This window comes from Parasteatoda tepidariorum, chromosome 2 (assembly GCF_982258835.1).
Source record: "Parasteatoda tepidariorum strain Cologne lab strain chromosome 2, Ptep-v5.0, whole genome shotgun sequence".
NCBI classification, from domain to species: Eukaryota; Metazoa; Arthropoda; class Arachnida; order Araneae; family Theridiidae; genus Parasteatoda; species Parasteatoda tepidariorum.
This window is the reverse complement of record NC_141756.1, coordinates 104,788,198-104,807,016: the sequence shown is the minus strand read 5'-3', so window position 1 is coordinate 104,807,016 and position 18,819 is coordinate 104,788,198. Positions and strand designations below refer to the sequence as shown.

The 18,819-nt window shown below is 34.4% G+C and overlaps 1 protein-coding gene across 4 annotated transcripts in view; it reads right to left on the bottom strand.

The window, feature by feature from the left end:
• LOC107440418 (receptor-type tyrosine-protein phosphatase kappa) overlaps positions 1 to 18,819 on the bottom strand; it is a 99,662-nt gene that overhangs the window by 8,169 nt on the left and 72,674 nt on the right. For all 4 annotated transcript variants that reach the window (XM_043054733.3, XM_043054732.3, XM_071177949.2 and 1 more), the window contains exons 5-14: positions 16,655 to 16,752; positions 14,265 to 14,390; positions 14,024 to 14,175; positions 12,055 to 12,190; positions 11,751 to 11,900; positions 9,267 to 9,366; positions 7,033 to 7,109; positions 3,757 to 3,888; positions 1,450 to 1,578; positions 281 to 468 (exon numbers count right to left, since the gene is read on the bottom strand). In XM_043054733.3, the coding sequence (XP_042910667.1) occupies positions 281 to 468; positions 1,450 to 1,578; positions 3,757 to 3,888; positions 7,033 to 7,109; positions 9,267 to 9,366; positions 11,751 to 11,900; positions 12,055 to 12,190; positions 14,024 to 14,175; positions 14,265 to 14,390; positions 16,655 to 16,752 (1,288 nt within the window). The remainder of the gene's footprint in view (positions 1 to 280; positions 469 to 1,449; positions 1,579 to 3,756; positions 3,889 to 7,032; positions 7,110 to 9,266; positions 9,367 to 11,750; positions 11,901 to 12,054; positions 12,191 to 14,023; positions 14,176 to 14,264; positions 14,391 to 16,654; positions 16,753 to 18,819) is intronic.

The window sequence follows — 18,819 nt, the reverse complement described above, 5'->3', positions numbered from 1 at the left end:
ATTTCACACATTCAATCAAGAAACATAAAGTCCGGTCATTTGACCGGCTATGGTAGAAATAGGTATACATTAAGTGTTGGTGTGTTTAGTGTTAATCAACGCTACTTGAGACTGCTGAGTCTGTTGCATTTTATTATTCTTATTCACAGAATATTTATTTACTATGTGCCTATGTAATATATAAAAGGTCAAGTGTGTAAATATCAACTTGTTCCCTTGCATTGATAAACGAATCTGGAATACAAGCATTTTTTGTGTGTGAATGATCTATTTTAATTACCTGGAGACGAGGAGAACTGGTCCGTAAGATGTCCTCTGCCTCCATCTCTCCACCATGTTCATGAGCTCGACAAGAGAATTGGTAGAGGTGGGAACTTTATGTCCCAGAGGCCAACAAGTGATGAAGAACAGCTGCGTCGTTTTAGGTTCTGCTTTCACGCCGGACATCAGTTCCGTCAAGGAAACTACCTGTTGGACAACACCATGACATATAAGTTGTATTTTTCCATGACATACACTATATAAACACTATGACATATAAGTTCCATTTTTCCGTGACATACACTATATAAACACCATGACATATAAGTTCCATTTTTCCGTGACATACACTATATAAACACTATGACATATAAGTTCCATTTTTCCATGACATACACTATATAAACATCATGACATATGAGTTCCATTTTTCCATGACATACACTATATAAACACCATGACATATAAGTTTCATTTTTCCATGACATACACTATATAAACACCATGACATATAAGTTCCATTTTTCCGTGACATACACTATATAAACACCATGACATATAAGTTCCATTTTTCCATGACATACACTATATAAACATCATGACATATGAGTTCCATTTTTCCATGACATACACTATATAAACACCATGACATATAAGTTTCATTTTTCCATGACATACACTATATAAACACCATGACATATAAGTTTCATTTTTCCATGACATACACTATATAAACACCATGACATATAAGTTCCATTTTTCCGTGACATACACTATATAAACACCATGACATATAAGTTCCATTTTTCCGTGACATACACTATATAAACACCATGACATATAAGTTCCATTTTTCCATGACATACACTATATAAACACCATGACATATAAGTTCCATTTTTCCATGACATACACTATATAAACACCATGACATATAAGTTCCATTTTTCCGTGACATACACTATGTAACAAAAACTTGTCTCTATCCTGTTTCTTATTGAAAAATTATCTATTTTTCACAATATTTTTTTTAAAATTGGGACATAAATTGAATAGAAGGGTTTTGGACAGGACGGTTTAAACTGTGGATTAATCCATTCTGTCCTAAACCTTGCCAACTTTGCTTTCAAGGGTTGGACTGAGGAGACATCCAGAAAGCGGCAGTAAAGAGAATTGAAAGAGACTCACTTTCTTGAGTATCTTGAATATCCAGGCTTTGATGTTGGGCAGTGTGCTGAAGGAGACGGTCTCTATTGTGAAGACAGGACCAAACTTCTTTACTTTCTCCTTCTCAGTAGGATAGAACTGAGGATAGCTCTAAACAAAGGAAGGACATTTTAGAACGCATTTTTATCACATTACCAGGGTGCATAGCGTTTTTAAAAAGTGCTTAAAGATGCTTATTTTCGTTTTTTAAAAGCCCTTAAAGGTGCGTTTTTTATTGGATGTTTTTAAAAAGAGTTTAATTCCCTTTTCGAAAATGAGATTTTTTTTTCCTTTTACCATGTCGATTTCCACCACGTATTATGCAAAAGCATGCTTTTCACATTGTTCTATTCAATGTTTACTCAAATCATTCAAACACAATGCATTTCGACGTACCATCGTTTTATAGCGTATGAAAGCGTCAATCATTTTACATCACTGATGAAATGCTTGCGGGTCCGCATGTGCATATACTGAGCAGGATACAGTTTAAATTATTCTTGCACTCTCATGTGCAACTCGGCTGCATTTTGCAATAAATTCTCAATTTCCGGCTTCATTTTCCTCCCTCTGAAATCGAACTGAAAATCTCTCTTATCTTTTTGGGTGGCTAATGTAATCAAGGAAAAGAGTTCTTTGTCAGAAACTGGTTATTTTATCATGATCATGTAAAGTTTTTGAAAATTATTTTCCATTTTGTATATAGTGCTTAAAAATATTTTTAAGTGCTTAAAAAGTACTTAAAAGGTGCTATGGTTAAAGTAAAACAGTACTTAAAAGAATTTACAAAAAAATTTAAATTAATTGAGAGAATGATGTTTCAGCTTTCATCCCCCCCCCACCCCTAATTCTGAAATTCCGCTCATGATTATATTTTTCCTTTAAAGAAGTCGATATTTTTTTTTAATTTTTAACAAATCACTTTTTTAATAAATTATATAATTTTTTAGAAAATTACATAATTCTTTTTTAATAAATTAATACCTTCCATGGCGACCATCTTTGTCACTTTTCAAAATTATCTAACAGCAACATATAAACTTCAAAGGTAACCAAACAAAATACACAGGGAAACTGTTTTTAAATATTCTTCAACCCCTTCTCCAATCCTAACAGCTTAATTAATTTTAAACAATATATTAACCAAATTTTTTTCACCTCCGGGGCTTTGCCCGCGTGGAAGTAAATCGATTGCAACTAAAGAGATGTCCGCGTAATTTCTAAAGTTCTTTATTTATCGAATTTTAGTAAGTTTTAAAATCTGCCTGACACACAAACCGCCGTAAGTATCAGTTCGGGTCTTTTAATGAGATTAGGCGGCAGACGTAGCAAAATTATACCCATTTTTGTCCTGAGGTAAGGTCGAAAACTCATGCCAATGCAGTCTGTGCTACTTCCTGACGCTCCTCTTGAACCATAAATTGAGTATCGTATTATATACTCAACATGGCGCATAGTTAGTGTTTTTAAAAAATGCTTAAAGATGCCTATTTTCGTTTTTTAAAAGCCCATAAAGGTGCTTTTTTCATTTAGTGATTTTAAAAAGTGCTTAATTTTCCCTTTTCGAAAATGAGATTTTTTTTTCTTCTTTATCATGTCGATTTTCATTACGTATTATGCAAAGGCGTGCTTTTCATGTATTCACTGGATCTAAAAATTATTCATCGTGATTTGTATATCCGCGATGCAAAAATCTAATAACGCGATTTGTATTTCAGCGTTCGTAAATCCAATATCACGATTTATATTCACGTGATTTTAAAATCCAACATAGTGATTTGTATTTTCGCGTTCTTAAAATCCAATATCGTGATTCCTATTCACACGATTTTAAAATCCAATATCGAAATTCTTGTGAGAACCAAGTTTTTTCTTCATTTAGAGTTACTATAAGCCAGGTTAAAAAATTATATTAAATATAAATAGTATGTAAATTGATATCTTGTTAACGAGTTTTGCACATAAAAATTTCAGGGTTTTTCACTTCGTTTCACAATCACTCCTGGATTACTTTTCATCCTGGTAACAGAAACTCTGCAGATCACTTTTCATCTCAAATTATAGAATTTTTACGCTTATAGTTTCTGTCCAACTAAATTAAATTAGAACCACAAATCTATGAAAATTGAGCTGCAAATTGACTCAAAAAACTCTGACTTGTTATTATTATTAATTTTAAACTTGACTTCATTTGTAATCAATAAATAATGACTGATGGTTAATGTTATTCTTCCTTACCGTTTGGAAATAGTTGCCATTAATTAATGTTCAAAGATATCAAGCACTTACGCTGGAAGGAGGATGATCGCACAAAACGACAACGGAATTACAGTCATGATCATATACCAGGGACCAAAAGTCTGGAACAGTGTGCTGCATGGGCCATTCTGTCACAATGAACTCCTTGGAACGCAAATAACCCTGTAAAAGCAAGCATTCATTCATCATCCATGAAAATACAAACGATCTCTTTTTTATTTATTTTTATAACCGTCGTTGAACAGCCGAACCAATTTTATGGGTTAGCGACTACTAATGTTCAACACCGTAGCCTTGTCATTTTGAACCAAATTCAGAAGACAAGGGAACTCCTGACTCGAGTATTGGGAGAAATTCGCCTTCGTGCAGGACTTTTTGATGGAACTAACCCGCATTTGTTTTACATGGAGAGGAAGACCACGTGAACCTTCCACGGTTAGCCTGACGGCAAGGGGACTCTAACCCATGATCCGTTTACCACTGAGGATATTTCACGTCAGCAGTGCTGTCGGTGCAAAGCCGGAAGCAGAATTCGTATCGACTGGGATTCGAACCTGGTTCGCCGCATTGGAAGGCGAAAGCTCTATCCCCTGAGCCATCGCGGCTCGTTTGCCATTAAGGTACTCCGAGATCTGTACTCAAATCGAGCAGTCACCGCTGGGATTCGAACCTGGGTCACCTCATTGGAAGACGAACGCTCTATGGCTGGTTGACTGAATGTAAACAATAGCAAGCTTCTTACAACCGGAAGAAATTTCTAAAACTTCCGGTGTATCCCTCCGCTTATGTTATGCTTACGAGGCGAGGCGTGAACAGGCTTCATATTCTAGGAAGTTTTATTATTGTGATTTGCGTTTAAATTTGCGCGTTTTATTTTAACATCCATAAGAGTTTTCTGTAATTCATAAATTCTAACAAATCGTGAACCTAAAACAAATTCAACAAAAATAATATTTTGAAAACAAGCAACCTTGTATCGGAATTCTCTTTTTATTGTCACGAAAATGTTCGCACTAAAAACCTTTTTTCAATAAAGAAAAAATATTGCAGTTTCAAACCTTTCATCCTAAAAAAGATTAAAAATGATTTTTTAAAGCTTTTTTTTTAAAAAAGTATTTGTCACTTAGGTCCAAAATGACGTTTTAGCTGACGTCACACTAGCGATAGGATCAAATTGCATTATCCATTAAAATTTCAAGACGAAGTGGATTTTAGCAGAGCATACAACACTTTGCGAAAAGAAACCTTATATTTACCTAGATTTAAGGTTATTTTAACCTTGAGACTAGCATTATTAACGGATTTTTTTCACGCTTGAAAACCCTAAGTCAACCTCGATTTAAGGTTCTTATTATAGAAGGTGTTTTTCCAAGGTTTTGGATGTGCGTAGAATAGAGCAGATGGTCACAGATCTCGTTTTAAGGTTAGAAGGTTTACACGTAAACCGAATGACAAACCTTTTTAGGTTCGCATTAAAAGGGTTTTGATGAGTGAAAATAAACCTTATTTTGCTATGTGGGACAGCATTAAAAAAAAGTGTAAGGTTAGCCATGTATTGAGTGTTGTCACTGATTTGGCTATATTTGTGTAAAATAGCACGATTTTTTTTTCTTCTTTTTGAAGTTATACTTCTTATGCGACTTCCAACAAGGTTGCGTTAAACGTTTAACGCTACATTTTTATTGGCCGGGAAATCACGTGGAAGGATCCAGTTATCCCTCATTCATTTCCATATTGTTTTGGTTCTCACTAGCATAAAAATAATAAAAGTATTGTTTTTCTATAAATATTTTTTTTAGTTTGATTTGATACACATATAATTTAATAGGATAGTATTTTTTATTTTCAAATTTAGTGGATAACAATTGTAAAAAATGAGTGAAAACAATCCCACGGACAATTCGACGGGTTTAAGGTTATGTCAAGGTACGTCTCTTGTGAATATCAATTGATTGTTTCTCTTCTGAAATTACATTATGACGCATTCACATACATTATTAATACATTTTCCAGGGCGAGACGATGAGGCAACCACAAGCACTTCCACTGGTTCAAGAGGTCGAAGAGGGAAAAATGCACAATATTACCGTGATTACAGAGCACGGAAGCGAGCGGAGAAGGAAAAAGAGTCGTTGAATAGATCCTTCTACGACTGCTGATTCTTCTCCAATTAACGTCGCAGGTTACGAAGTTTAACTTCTTCCGCGCGGAGGGACTCCACGCACTACTTTTTTTTTTTTTTTTTTTGTAGCATCATAGCAAGTTTGCGGAAACTTCCGAATTTAATTTGTTGATTGTTTCGTTAAAAGTTCGATTGAAAGAACGCGTTATATTGAAAACACTACAAGTATGATAATATAGCATGGTGCGTATTTCCAAGTTGTAGGCGTAAAAATCAGTCGGAAGTAATAACCCGGAAGTCTTACGAGGAATTAACACCTGCAATAGCCTGTTTCGGGTAAGGCGTAAAAGGCTATATATTTTCGTGATTAACAGCATGATGTGGTGGTCACTGGTCAGAATTCTCTCCCCCAGTCTTTAATTTTCAATTAAATTTAATAGAATTAATGAATTCTAATTACGTAATTTGTTATTTTTTTTCGAAAGTCTATTTACTCATTATATTCCTCGCATCCTATAAAAGTTACTTACTACTACTTACTCAATAAAGTCAAATAATACTACTTACTCAATAAAGTCAATACGTCTTAGAAAGGAGAAGGCCTCAGCACAGGGTACCATAAACAAGAAATTTGATTCTTTAATAGTCCAAACGGAATGGCATTTTTCGTATTTTAGAGAGCCGCGCAGCTTATAAGCCCACACTTAGTGACATCGTTCTTATTTTTCACCCACTGCGCAGTTTATGTTCGTTATGTCGGACTACAAAATTGATGAGCGATGAAGCCTCCTTTCTTCTAGGAGGTATTGATTGAGGTCGGAATTTTCATGTGAAGTCTAGTCTATCAATCAATAGTAAATCAATCCAAATGGACATTTATAGAACCTGTTCGAAGACAAGTCATTAATTAGGTTTTGGGTATTAAATATCTTTTTTTTTGTAATTTAATGCTAATTGTTTGCTTATATAGCCGTATTTATTGGAAATTTTTAAGCAAATTGAAAAATTTTGTACAAAGCTCAATCTGTAAAAATTCTATCACTAGAATAAAGGTAATTCAGGGTGATTTTTTTTTCGCACAAAACAATATTGACTTTCTAAGAATCTTAAAGAAGTAGTGAACAATATTTTTTGAAGAAAAAATTTGCAGTTTCGAATATTAAGAGGAGAGAAATATAACTTACATCAACAAAAACGGCATTTATGTAATCCGTACTGTCGTTGCTTTGAAATGAAGATAAATAGGGTCTAAAATTGTCAGCTGCAAAGAAAAAAAAAGATAAGAAAATTTTATTCATTCATGCTTGTTACAATGCATTTTTATGCAAGTGGTGTGGAAAATAAATAGTAATCCTATCCATGGTTGCAAGTCAATGTTTTTTTTTGTTCCCTTTTTTAATTTAATGTACTTTTTTCTTAGACTTCGAACGAAATTTTTGAAAGAAATCAGTAGAACTCAAAAGTTTTCGGGATAATAAAAATCGGGAAAAACTCAGTATTTGGACCCGGCAAACTATTAATATTATTTCCTAAACTATATATTTGTTATCGCGAATGTCAGAAATAAAGAGAATGTCGACTTTCGGCCGGTGAATGTCAACAATCACATAGTCACTTTCCGTTGAGGATGATTAAGTGAAACATCAGTGTTTGGAGTACCGAATAAATGCATAGTGGGCAGTGGCACTTGATCTTAAAACATTGATGTAGGGCATACCGGGCAAATGTATACCGGGCAGTTTCGCTTAACTAGACCTAGTATATATTTCGGACATTTACTAAAGTGACAATGTGATTGTCAACAACCACTAATTTCGGTCATTCACAGTAACATTATCATTAGCACACTAGTTGAATTTTGAGAACTTTAGATACTCAGATTAATTAATCTATCTGCTTTTGATAAGATCGATTTGTCAGTAAAATATAAATAAATTCTGTATGTAGTGGTCATGAAATGATTGCAAATTATAGTGCCATCAAGCATGGAACTTCAGTAGAAATTTGAGTGCTTTTGCTATTCGGAAAGAGGTAGAAATTTCGATCGCAAATTTTCATCATTACAAACATAAAAGTGAGTTAATAGTTATAATAAACACTGTTGATAATAAGAAAACTTTTATAAATTTATGAAGAACTAAAAAAACGATGTTTTTTTTTTTTAGTAGGGGAGAGTGGGGTCAATTGTAACAGGGTACGATTGTAACAAAGCAAAAATTTCGAGTGTCGGGTTCTAGATTTGGTTCTTAGGTTGCGCACAACGTGTATTTAATAAATCTACATGTACACCCCTGCTGGCAACCATTTTTATGTACTTTTGAAATAGTTACATCACAAAAGATATTTTCACGCTACGTAAGTACTTTATTTTTTATTAGAATATTATATTGCAACAAAGTAATTTTGCTTAAACAAATAAAAATTATTAACAGAATATGTAAGTGGACACCTTAATTAACATTTCAAAAAAGAAAAAGATTAGTTTTGTTAATTAACTAGCATTGTTTTTAATAAATGAAGCTGAAATGGCGTCTTGGGGACGATTGTAACAATAAGTAAAGAGACGATTGTGACAGCTGAAAATAAATAATCTTATGTTTATAAACCATTACTTAACTCTTTAAGAACCACCAATAGTTTCCTATAGCATTTATATTATGTTGCTTGTGCATTATTTTATTTGTCACCTTTCGTAGCATAAATTAAAATTTTTAACCCCTTAAAGTTAAAAGTTTAACCCTTTATGTCTCTGTTTACTATTATTTTTACTCCTAAAATATCACTACTACTTTGATCAATACAAAATATATCACAACTATGAAAATATGTATAATTAACTATGTTTTAGTTGAATTTATGAACTGTTACAATTGACCCCGTAAGTGGGGACAATTGTAACAAGTGCAGGACTGTCAAAAATAGTTAATAACAAGTATAATAACATTTAAAATAAGGTATTTATTTATTTTTTCTAGTAGAGGATAGTCTACTTTACTCGTCTGTCAATTAATAGTAATAATATATTGGATTTTTTGTTAGTTAAAAATAGTTAAGTGAAAAATGTTACAATTCACCCCACTCTCCCCTATATATTAATACTACAGAAAAATCTATGTCAAAGGTATTAAACTCCTCTTTTAAAAATCGAGGTATTTTTCTGACGCTATATCTATATTTTTCAATTAAAAATAAATAATAATTTATTGAGATGATGTTTTCTCAAGCGGCTTTCAATTTTTTAGAGAAAGAAACTCCACTGAGGAGAGCCATTTTGTTCTGCATAATAGTAATTTTAGCAGTTCAATAGTTGTAAATAATAAACGAACTTTTTTTTAAAATTTTGATTAAAGAATGGTCATAGAACCGTATAAAGTAACATCTGACTTATGAAAATAAGCGTGAAATGTATAGTACTCACGAGGCACTGTAGAAATAGTTCTGTTCTTATGCCTATTCTCCAGTCGATGACCTCCGGCTCTGTCCCCTATTGTGAACTTCGCTGATGTGTTGCAGATTTTCTGAAAATAAAACCCCCACCCCAACATAAGTCATAAACACAATGACATTCCATAAAACATTTTTTATTTCAAAGAGGGACATGAATTAAACAGAATGGAAGCATTGATATTGTATAATAGCGGTGTTCAATTAGTTTTTGCTCAAGAGTCACAGTAAACAGTGCGCATGCGTCGTCATTGCTCGCATTGCTATAGCGACCGCTTGCCGTTTGATAATTTTTAGGATTCTTTTTTTCCCTAAGGCAGTGTTTCCCAAACTTATGACTTTTGTGTACCCTTTCTAAATTTTTCGTAACGCTGTGTACCACTAATAAAAAAATGAGTGTATTTTTTACTATAAAAAAAAATTGCACAAAAGTTAAAAATCACAACTGACTGTTGAAACCACTAATTATTAACTGCTAACTCAGCAAAAAAATAGCAAATAGAAAAATACGTAATCGTAAATTTTCATGGCTAGCTTTGTTTTTAAATAAGTTTGTCTGCAATTTTCGTTTATTGCAAGATATTACGCATAAGAACGCGTACCCTCGCTAAACTGTTCCCGTACCCTTGGGGGGTACGCGTACCATACTTTGGGAAACACTGCCCTAAGGTATTTTAAAATAGGATTCACACGATATACAGTTAGTACTATCAATTAAAATAGAACAACTTATAATTATATTTTTCAGTAAGATTTTCAACTTTGCATTTATTATTTACGTAATATTAACGGAATGGATTTTACCAACAATTCGGTAAGATTACTTTCGGATATTTTACGAAAGATTGACGAAAGAATATTTACTATTTAGATTTAGTGAAAATGATTCTGCGTATTTTACGTATTATTGAAATAGCAAATTTACCATTTAAATTTCGGTTCCAATTTATTGACGCAAATTTTGTGTTTTTTGGATAACCACTTTTTTGTATAATTTGACGTTTCAAGTTACATTACATTTTGATGTATTATTGACGTAAATATTATATAAAATTACGTACTCATTCTTACTTAGTAAAAAGTGGTTGGTAAAATAGTCGTAAAAAACGAATTTACTTACGTAAATTTTCCGTTTTTTGGATAACTATTTTTTCCTGTGATTTAAAGTTTCAACTTACATAAATTTTGACGTAAAAAATACGTACTTATTCTAGTCAAAAGTGGTTGGTAAAATATCAAAAAAGTGTTCGGTATGGAAATAAAAAAACTATTTGCATTACCCAAATATTTATGATTTATCCACACAAAAAAATATTTGAAAAAAAAAATCATTTTTAAACTTCATTCCAAAGGTTTCGTTTTCCAATATTGTATACTTTAAACAATCGAGTATTCAGTATGAAGTGTAATAAATAATTGTTTGTACCAGATAGCGCAAGGTAACAGAAAAGAGAATTATAATATTGTTAACTATTTTCGTTTACTCTTACTTTAATAACCACTCGCATAATCTTTTACACGAACTGCGTTACATTAGCTAATGATACGTTGATGTTGTCCGAAACTAACATCGACATCAAATATTCAATTCCCTTACGTCAATTCACTAAAGTAGACAGGCTAGATGCGAGTTATCTGTGCATTCATTTATCTCCTTGTACGAGATGCAGCTTCATAAAATATAAGTCAATATTTTTTATTTTGCATGCATTATCTGTAGTCTAAAGAAAAACGATTGCGATTGACTTTTCAGGGGTGCATTAAGATTTGAAGAACATAACTTAAAAGTGTAATCCTGTAATTGTCCCTGGGTAATCCTCCTACCCAGATAGACTGCAGTCGCGTTCCGCAGTGGCTTGATCGTTAGGACACGGTTCCCAGCAGATCACCGAAATCAAGCATCACTGGCTGCGGTCAGTGGGCGGGTGAGTGACCATTTGGATCAGTTCGCGTAGGAACGGAGGGTGTGCGGTATGGGTCCTCGTTAAGCTGTTCTACTGTAAAGTGCTCGACTTCACATGCAGGTCGTCGGGCTACAGAAGCGGGGGTGCCATCCTCTCTGCGGATGATCAAAATTGTGATGGCATGTCTTCGGATCATCCTCAGGGATGTTTCCTAGATCGTCGCCAATAGCTCATTGTGCAGTTCTAGTGCGACGTAAACTACAAAGGATTACAGTCGCGTAATATTGCATTGTTTTGCTTCTTATGGTAGAGTAGTAGTAAAAGATATTTTATTTATGCCGTGCTAGAACTGGGCGATGGTCTGGGAAAAATACCCAAAAAGGATCCCAAAACGTGCCATCTCAATTTTGATCCTCCGCAGAAAGGATGCCCCACCCCCCTGCTTCGGTACCCAGACGACATGCAAGCTTTACGATAGAGCAGATTAACAAAAAGATATACCGCGCACCTTCGGTCCCTTCGCACTCTTATGGTTGAGGGAAAACATATTTTACCGTATATTCCCTTTGGTATTCATTTTGCCTCGTGATCTGGCTCTTGACGGATTTCTGTTTCAGTCGTAGCGAAATTTCAGAGACTGGAAACCACGTCTGACCGCTGATGAGACCTTCTTCTAGAGCCTCGTAGATGAACTTATACTGACCCTATGGAAGTAAAAGAAAGAACTTAAACCAAAACTGTCACCGCCAATTTCTAATTGTACTAGAGAGATTATGTAAAATTATTTTATAAATCATGCAAATTTAATATAATTTTTTTTGTCCAATGAAGAAAAACAAATTGGTTTAGAAAACGTACCACGTCTTCAATCATGCCTCTCCTGGCATTTCGTAAACTTTTAACGTAACCGTAGACATCATAGACACTGTCCTCGTCTGCTAGGTCCAGGTTAGAATCGATACAAATGTAAGCTCCTGTTCTTCCACAACCGTCGCTAGAAAAAAAACAAATTGCTTATTTTTTTTTATTTCATAACCATCGTTGAACAGCCGACCCAATCTTTTGGGTTTACGACTACCAATGTTCAACTCCGTAGCCTTGTCATTTTGAATCCAGTCCATAAGTAAAGGGAACTCCTGGATCAAGTAGTAGGAGAAATTTGCCTACGTGGAGGACTTTTTGATGGAACTAACTCGCATTTGGCTTTACATGGAAAAGAAAACTACGAAAACCTCTCACTGTTAGTCTGACTGTAAGGGGACTGTAAACCATGATGCGTCTACCACTGGGGATACTTTACGTCAGCACTGTTGTCGGTATAAATTTATACGGAATTCGTATCGACCAGCCATCTCCGGGATTCGAACTCGGTTCACCTTACTGGAAGGAGAACGCTGTATCCCCTGAACCATCACTGCTCACAAATTGCTTATTAAGTTATTATTTAAATGTGTAGGAAAAAGGCGATACAATACAAATCCTTTGGGGAGATTTCTGTATCGTGATCTGTGGCAGAATAATCGCCGAGTTTTGGTGGGTAAAGGGCAACGGCCCGCGGGAAGCTTTAAAGAAAAATCACAGAAAGGGACCAACTCGAAAGGTATGTCTCGTAACCTTCACCAGACAAATATCTACATGTTTTTGTTTTTTTAAATTACAAGCTTAAAATCTATTTGGCACCTTGGCGACTGTAGTTGGTGCGACAGATCACGATACGGAAATATTCCCAATGCCTTAATGATCTAGTTATTATAATGTTTATGAAGATCAATATAGGCTGCTCATGTATTTGATTAAAAAGGATAGTTTTGGATAAGCCGAATCAAACTGCGCATGGAGTTGAAAGAGATTTTTCAATTATAAAAAGTTTAGAACTCTAGGGAAACATTGCGACCCATAGTAATGCATCGATGAACAATCTTGGCTACCATACTACTGGAAACGATAATAAACCTCTTAATGGGTGCATAATTTTAGAGAAAACGATCATAAATGTGCCTTTCTTCATTTTTTTTATTTAAGAAAATTATATAAAACTAAGTGTATAAATGTATTTAAATTTAAATGTTTAATGAGTGCTGACATCTAGTTTAAAACAAGCTAACTTCACATTTCAAACTGGCTGGTACTGCCATCTGGTGCATAGATTGAAAAATAAACATGATTCTGGGCTCGAGAAATAGTTCGGTTTAATCTTTTTGGCGCGTTATTTTCAACACTTACTTAACAGTGACAGATATTTCAGAAAAATGGACCAAAAATGGAAAATTTTTTGACTGTTTAATTTTGTTCTCTGTATTATTATAGAAGTTAGAAAATGGTTTTTATTTCAAAAATGAAATTTTAAATGAAATAACTACTGTATTTATAATTTTTACATACACATAAAAAAGTAACGGATTACACACATATCTTATTCAACTCGAGCAAATTAAACAAAATTTTGAAGCTAAGTATAATATAACTAGTATAATATAAAAACACAACACTATGATTTTTAATACATAAATTTTACAAATCTCTAACAGTATGGTATATCCCTAAGCCCACACCCACATTTAACTCCCTCGACTGAAGTCGTAATCGGTGAAAAACTAGGACCACTGATGCCATCTATTAGGAAAATAGTGAACTAAGTATCCTAAAGTAGAAACGAATCCAGCCAGGTTTCACGAAACAGAAACATTAATTTTTCTCCTGCCCGAAGTCAGTTCGGTCATCACTAATAATGCACGCAGTAGTTGCCCGAACTGGATTCGGGTGACACTGGAAAAGGGTTAAATTAAGAAACCGGTTTAAAGTGACCAGTATGAAGGGAAACTGGTACCTGCAGTGTACGATGAGAGGACCGTTCTCCGTGTAACGGCTGAGGTACATCTTGACCCTCCTCCTGAAATCCAGAAGAGAACAAGGGAATGGATTGGTGTGGGTGGGCCATGCCACGTAGTGAAGGTGAGACAATTCCCTCACTTCATCACCCTGGAAAATAAAAACATTTATTTTTCTCCTTAATTAAGACTGTTTCTTAAAATGGAAAGTGATCAACTCTGATAAGATGTAAGATGAACCTTTTTAATTTGCATGCTCCGAATGTTGTAGTTGGCAAGGTCCGTCTCGGACAGAAGGGTCACCTCGATGTCCCCGTACTTCTCTGGATGGTCAAGTTCGATGGGCCAATACCTGTCGCACATCACCTGCACAGATAAAACGGTGTTTAACATTAGGTGGTGATGCTGCAAAATTTGAATATTTAAAGCAAAATTATTGTATTATTTGCATGATGATCCAAAAATGGCTGACAATTAGAAAAATCAATTAACAAAAAAAAGGTACAATTCGCTATGTTCGGGAAATTTTTCTCATCACGTTTCACAATTTGTTACAAAGTTTGTCAACATATGGCATTAGTTCTATGTGATGAATCCTATGTTGTTGTAGGCCATTAAGGTAGAGGGGTTCTTGATGAATCAAAAAAGTCAAGCATCACTTTCTGCTGTCAGTAAGCGGACGGGTGACCACTTTGAACATCTTAAGTAGGAACCGAGGATTCACGATATAACAGTTTAACGAGGGTGCACCTCGTTAAACTGTTCTAGCTTAAAGTGCTCGATTTTGCGTGCAGGTCCTCGGGCTACCAAAGCGGTGGGGCCATCCCCTCTGATAAGTATCAAAATTGTGATGGCATGTCTTCGGATCATCCTCGGGGATGTTTTCCAGACCGCCGCCAATAGCCCATTGTGCAGTTCTTGTCTGGGACATAAATATTACTCTTATATACACTTTAATGATAGTATTAAGCTTTAAGGATAATACTACGCTTTCATGATAATATTACGCTTTTATATACACTTTAAACTAATGGCGCTATCGATAATCGCTATCTCTTTTAATAGGTTTACATAACACTTGTTAATAATAATATATATGTTATCGGCAAAGTTTGAAATCCGCCATTGTATAGAATGCCTAAAACTAGCCGGCAATGTATGAAACGATTTATATTTCACACATTCCCTAGGCATTCTATGGAATGCCAAATGAGAAACCGGCAATGATTAAATTACATCTTCATCAAAATGTCATTCAAAAATGTCAAATTCAAAATGTCATTCAAGCTTGCCATGTTGCAACAAGTACGTTTATTTCTAATTTTTTAGAAGAAAAATTTTCCCTCTTAAATAAAAAAGGCATAAATTGTGTTTTGTACAACTGTCATTTCTTTTTACGCATTTGGAATAAAAATTTTTTAAACACACTCTCCAATTATTTTTTCAGGATAACATTTTTATTTTTGAAAAATGCACATCATTTACATAATAACCTCATCAGGACGTTTTCTTTTTTTCATACATTGCCTAAATAGCATTTGTCATTCTATAGAATGCCTAGGTATTATATACAACGCCTAGGGAAAGCATGTAATACTTCTCATATTTCATACCTTGCCTGATATCATCCGACATTACATACAATGCCTAGGCATTCTATACAATGCCGACGCTTTTTTGCCGGTAACATATAAACCAAAGCAATAAATCATTAAAAGCTAATGAAAAGTTACTCTTATAGTGTAGATATATTTCAATTCTCAATGAACATACAACAAATTAACGTTTATCTAAACATGTTTTAAACTAAAATTATTAATTTTGATTTGATTATATATTTAAAATAAAAACCGTGATTTTAGGATAATGTCTTACACACATATTGTTATACACATACACATATTGCTGCTTTAAGCTGCTTGGTCATGGAAATTTAGTGTTCACAGTCTGATTGGCTGATGCAAAGTAGATGTGTTTCTAATGACATTTTTGTTTACTTCGGCAATCTAACAGATTTCGTTGATTTATATCCTGCCTTCTACAATAGTGATTCATTTGTTTTTCTAAACGATTTTTTCCCTAATTTAAATATTAGTTTACTACTCCTCATCTGTATATCTTTTTTTTGTTTAATCTTCATGTCTGATAAGGAGTCTAAAAGTGTATATTAAGTGCGGACATTACTAAATACCATTTTACATTTCACCAATTCTTTCAGTTTTTTTACCACTTGCATTAAAAGTACTTACTGTAGTAGTAGGCTATTAAGGAAAGGAGTACGATTGTTTTTATTTTCCAGTGGCGCCATCTATGGCTGAGAATTCGACTTCTGTCCCACCCATATGTCACAACAGTTTATAAGCGGATCCATTCATACATCCATTCATCCACAGATCGTAATTTCGACCTGCACTAGAGAACAATCAATCTCTAATTCAGTACCCCCAGAGGTATGATTTGTTATCGGAACATGGAAGACTTTGTGACCTGACAGATTTAACGCGCACCAGTCGCCATTTACTACACGAGGAGTCTTCGGCCGGCTGGATTCAAACTCTCTTTCTCGGCGAACGTGAGTCCAGCGCCCTGCCAACAAGGCTATGCATCTCGACCCTTATTAGAGTACTTACCCTAATGAAGTCGAAGACTTTTGTGAGCATGACAATGACGTGAGAATTCTGCTCCCATACTGCTCTCCAGAAATCGCTTATAGTATGCTCATTTGGACCTATAACAGAAATCAAAATATGCAGCAGAGTTTTTCGAAGTTCTTTCGCTAAGAAAAATAATAAAATTCCACAGCTTAAGTGCCTTACATTTGAGGCAAATCTATAATTTTCAGATTTAATATGCCGTAAACAAATATCTGGGCTTTAGAAAAGGCTAATTATTTAAACATTTTAAAAATTGCGAAACTATTTTCTTAGAAATCGCCAACTTGGCGAGATTTTTCCAGCTGGGGGAAAACCATCAAAATTAGCAAATATTTCTTGAGAAATTCAGATTAAGTAATGGTAGGGTCACTTTTTAGGTATTAAAAAAAATTAGATAACAAGCACTTTTTGGGAAATTGTGGCAAATAGAGCACTGGCCTAACAGTCGTAACTGTTACACAGAGGTTGCAACAGCACATTTTATGTTTTCGATATAGCCTTGTAATTTTGAAGCCAATTTAGAAGAAAAGGGAACTCGTGGATCAAGTATTGGGAGAAATTAGCCATCGTGAAGGATTTTTTCCTGGAACTAACCCGCATTTGCGGTGCATGGAGAGGAAAAACTCTCAGTGTTAGCATGATTCTGACCCATATTCCGTCTACGTCTGAGTATATTTTACGTCAGCAATGAGGTCAGTATTCGTATCGACCAGCCATTGCTGGGATTCGAAACTAAGTCACCTCATTGGGAGACGAGCACTCTATCCCCTGATCCACCACGGCCCTTCATATTACGATAACATTGTTAAGATATTTTGAATGCTTCAACCAGTGTTTTCTTTATGTGACGGACAAGGCCCGGTTGTCGCCTAGGCCCACTAGGCACGAGCCTAGTGGAGGCTGGGGGCTAAAAATAAATATTCAAGGTCCTCAAAATTATAAATAAATCTTCCTTTTGCTTTTAATCTATAAAAAAATCTCGTGCTTCATTAATAAAACCACTAACTACCGAAATAAAATTCTCACAATTACAATCTCACAGTTAATTACTATTCAACACGTTCATAAATGTATAGCAATTAAAGCAATAGACTGTATTATATAAATATACAACTTGGAGATAAAATAACGTGAGGTGCTTAGAGCTCCATAACACGTGTACTTATCAGAAGGTTAAAAAAAATTGACACACATGTGGTTTTAATTTCTAAAAAGAAAAAAAAAATGTTAAAAGTTGCTTGCACTGGAAAATTTGCGCTTGGAGCATAATACGTGTAATCAATAAATGCATATTTGTCAACTGAAGCAGTAAATATTTTTTATATTAATAAATTGCATTTATTTATAATTTACATATGGGATTCAATGTGCTCGTATTGCTTTACACATCAAGGGAATGAACACAGATATATTGCGAGCTTCAGCTGAAAAGGTCGTATACAGCATACAAATATTAGAACTTCAGAATGTTAGTTACATTGTAAATAAATACTGTTAATTATGATGAAAAGTTATTTACTTCTTCACTTGTCTAATATGATTCATTTATTGCACGTGTTATGCAGTATTCCCCCCAATATTCAACTTTTGAAACTATATATATTTTTTGTTAAAACGTGAAACCCCTTTATTCTACTGAGTTGATTGGGTTTTGAACCAGACATCTTTTTTTTTCCCGTAAGAACTACTGGTTTCGGAACGATCTTAAAATCATCTAAGTGTCCTCGATGCAAACAACTCAGTGTTTAAATTGGATAGCTCAAAAACAATAAAAAAAAGTGTTTTCTACGTTGTAATGTCAGCTGACGTCACTAACGAATCCATGACGACAATCTTGAGTTGCTGAACAGCGGCGTCTCGATCGTTAGAGAGAGATAGTGGGTATAAGGACTTTACCTCGCATTGATACGGTAGTTCAAAAAATCTACTTCAGTTACCCTGAATAAGCATTTTTCCCTATTTGCTTTAAAAACCACTCTTCTTAAGCACTCTAGTACTTGTTTTAAACGAGCGGCTAACTCTTCAGAACTTTATAGAACGAGCTTATCAAAATAAAGAACAACCCCTTCTAAATTTCGAAACAAATCTTCGATTAAATTTCTAAAAATACCTGAGATCCGAATTGAAGCCTAATACGCAAC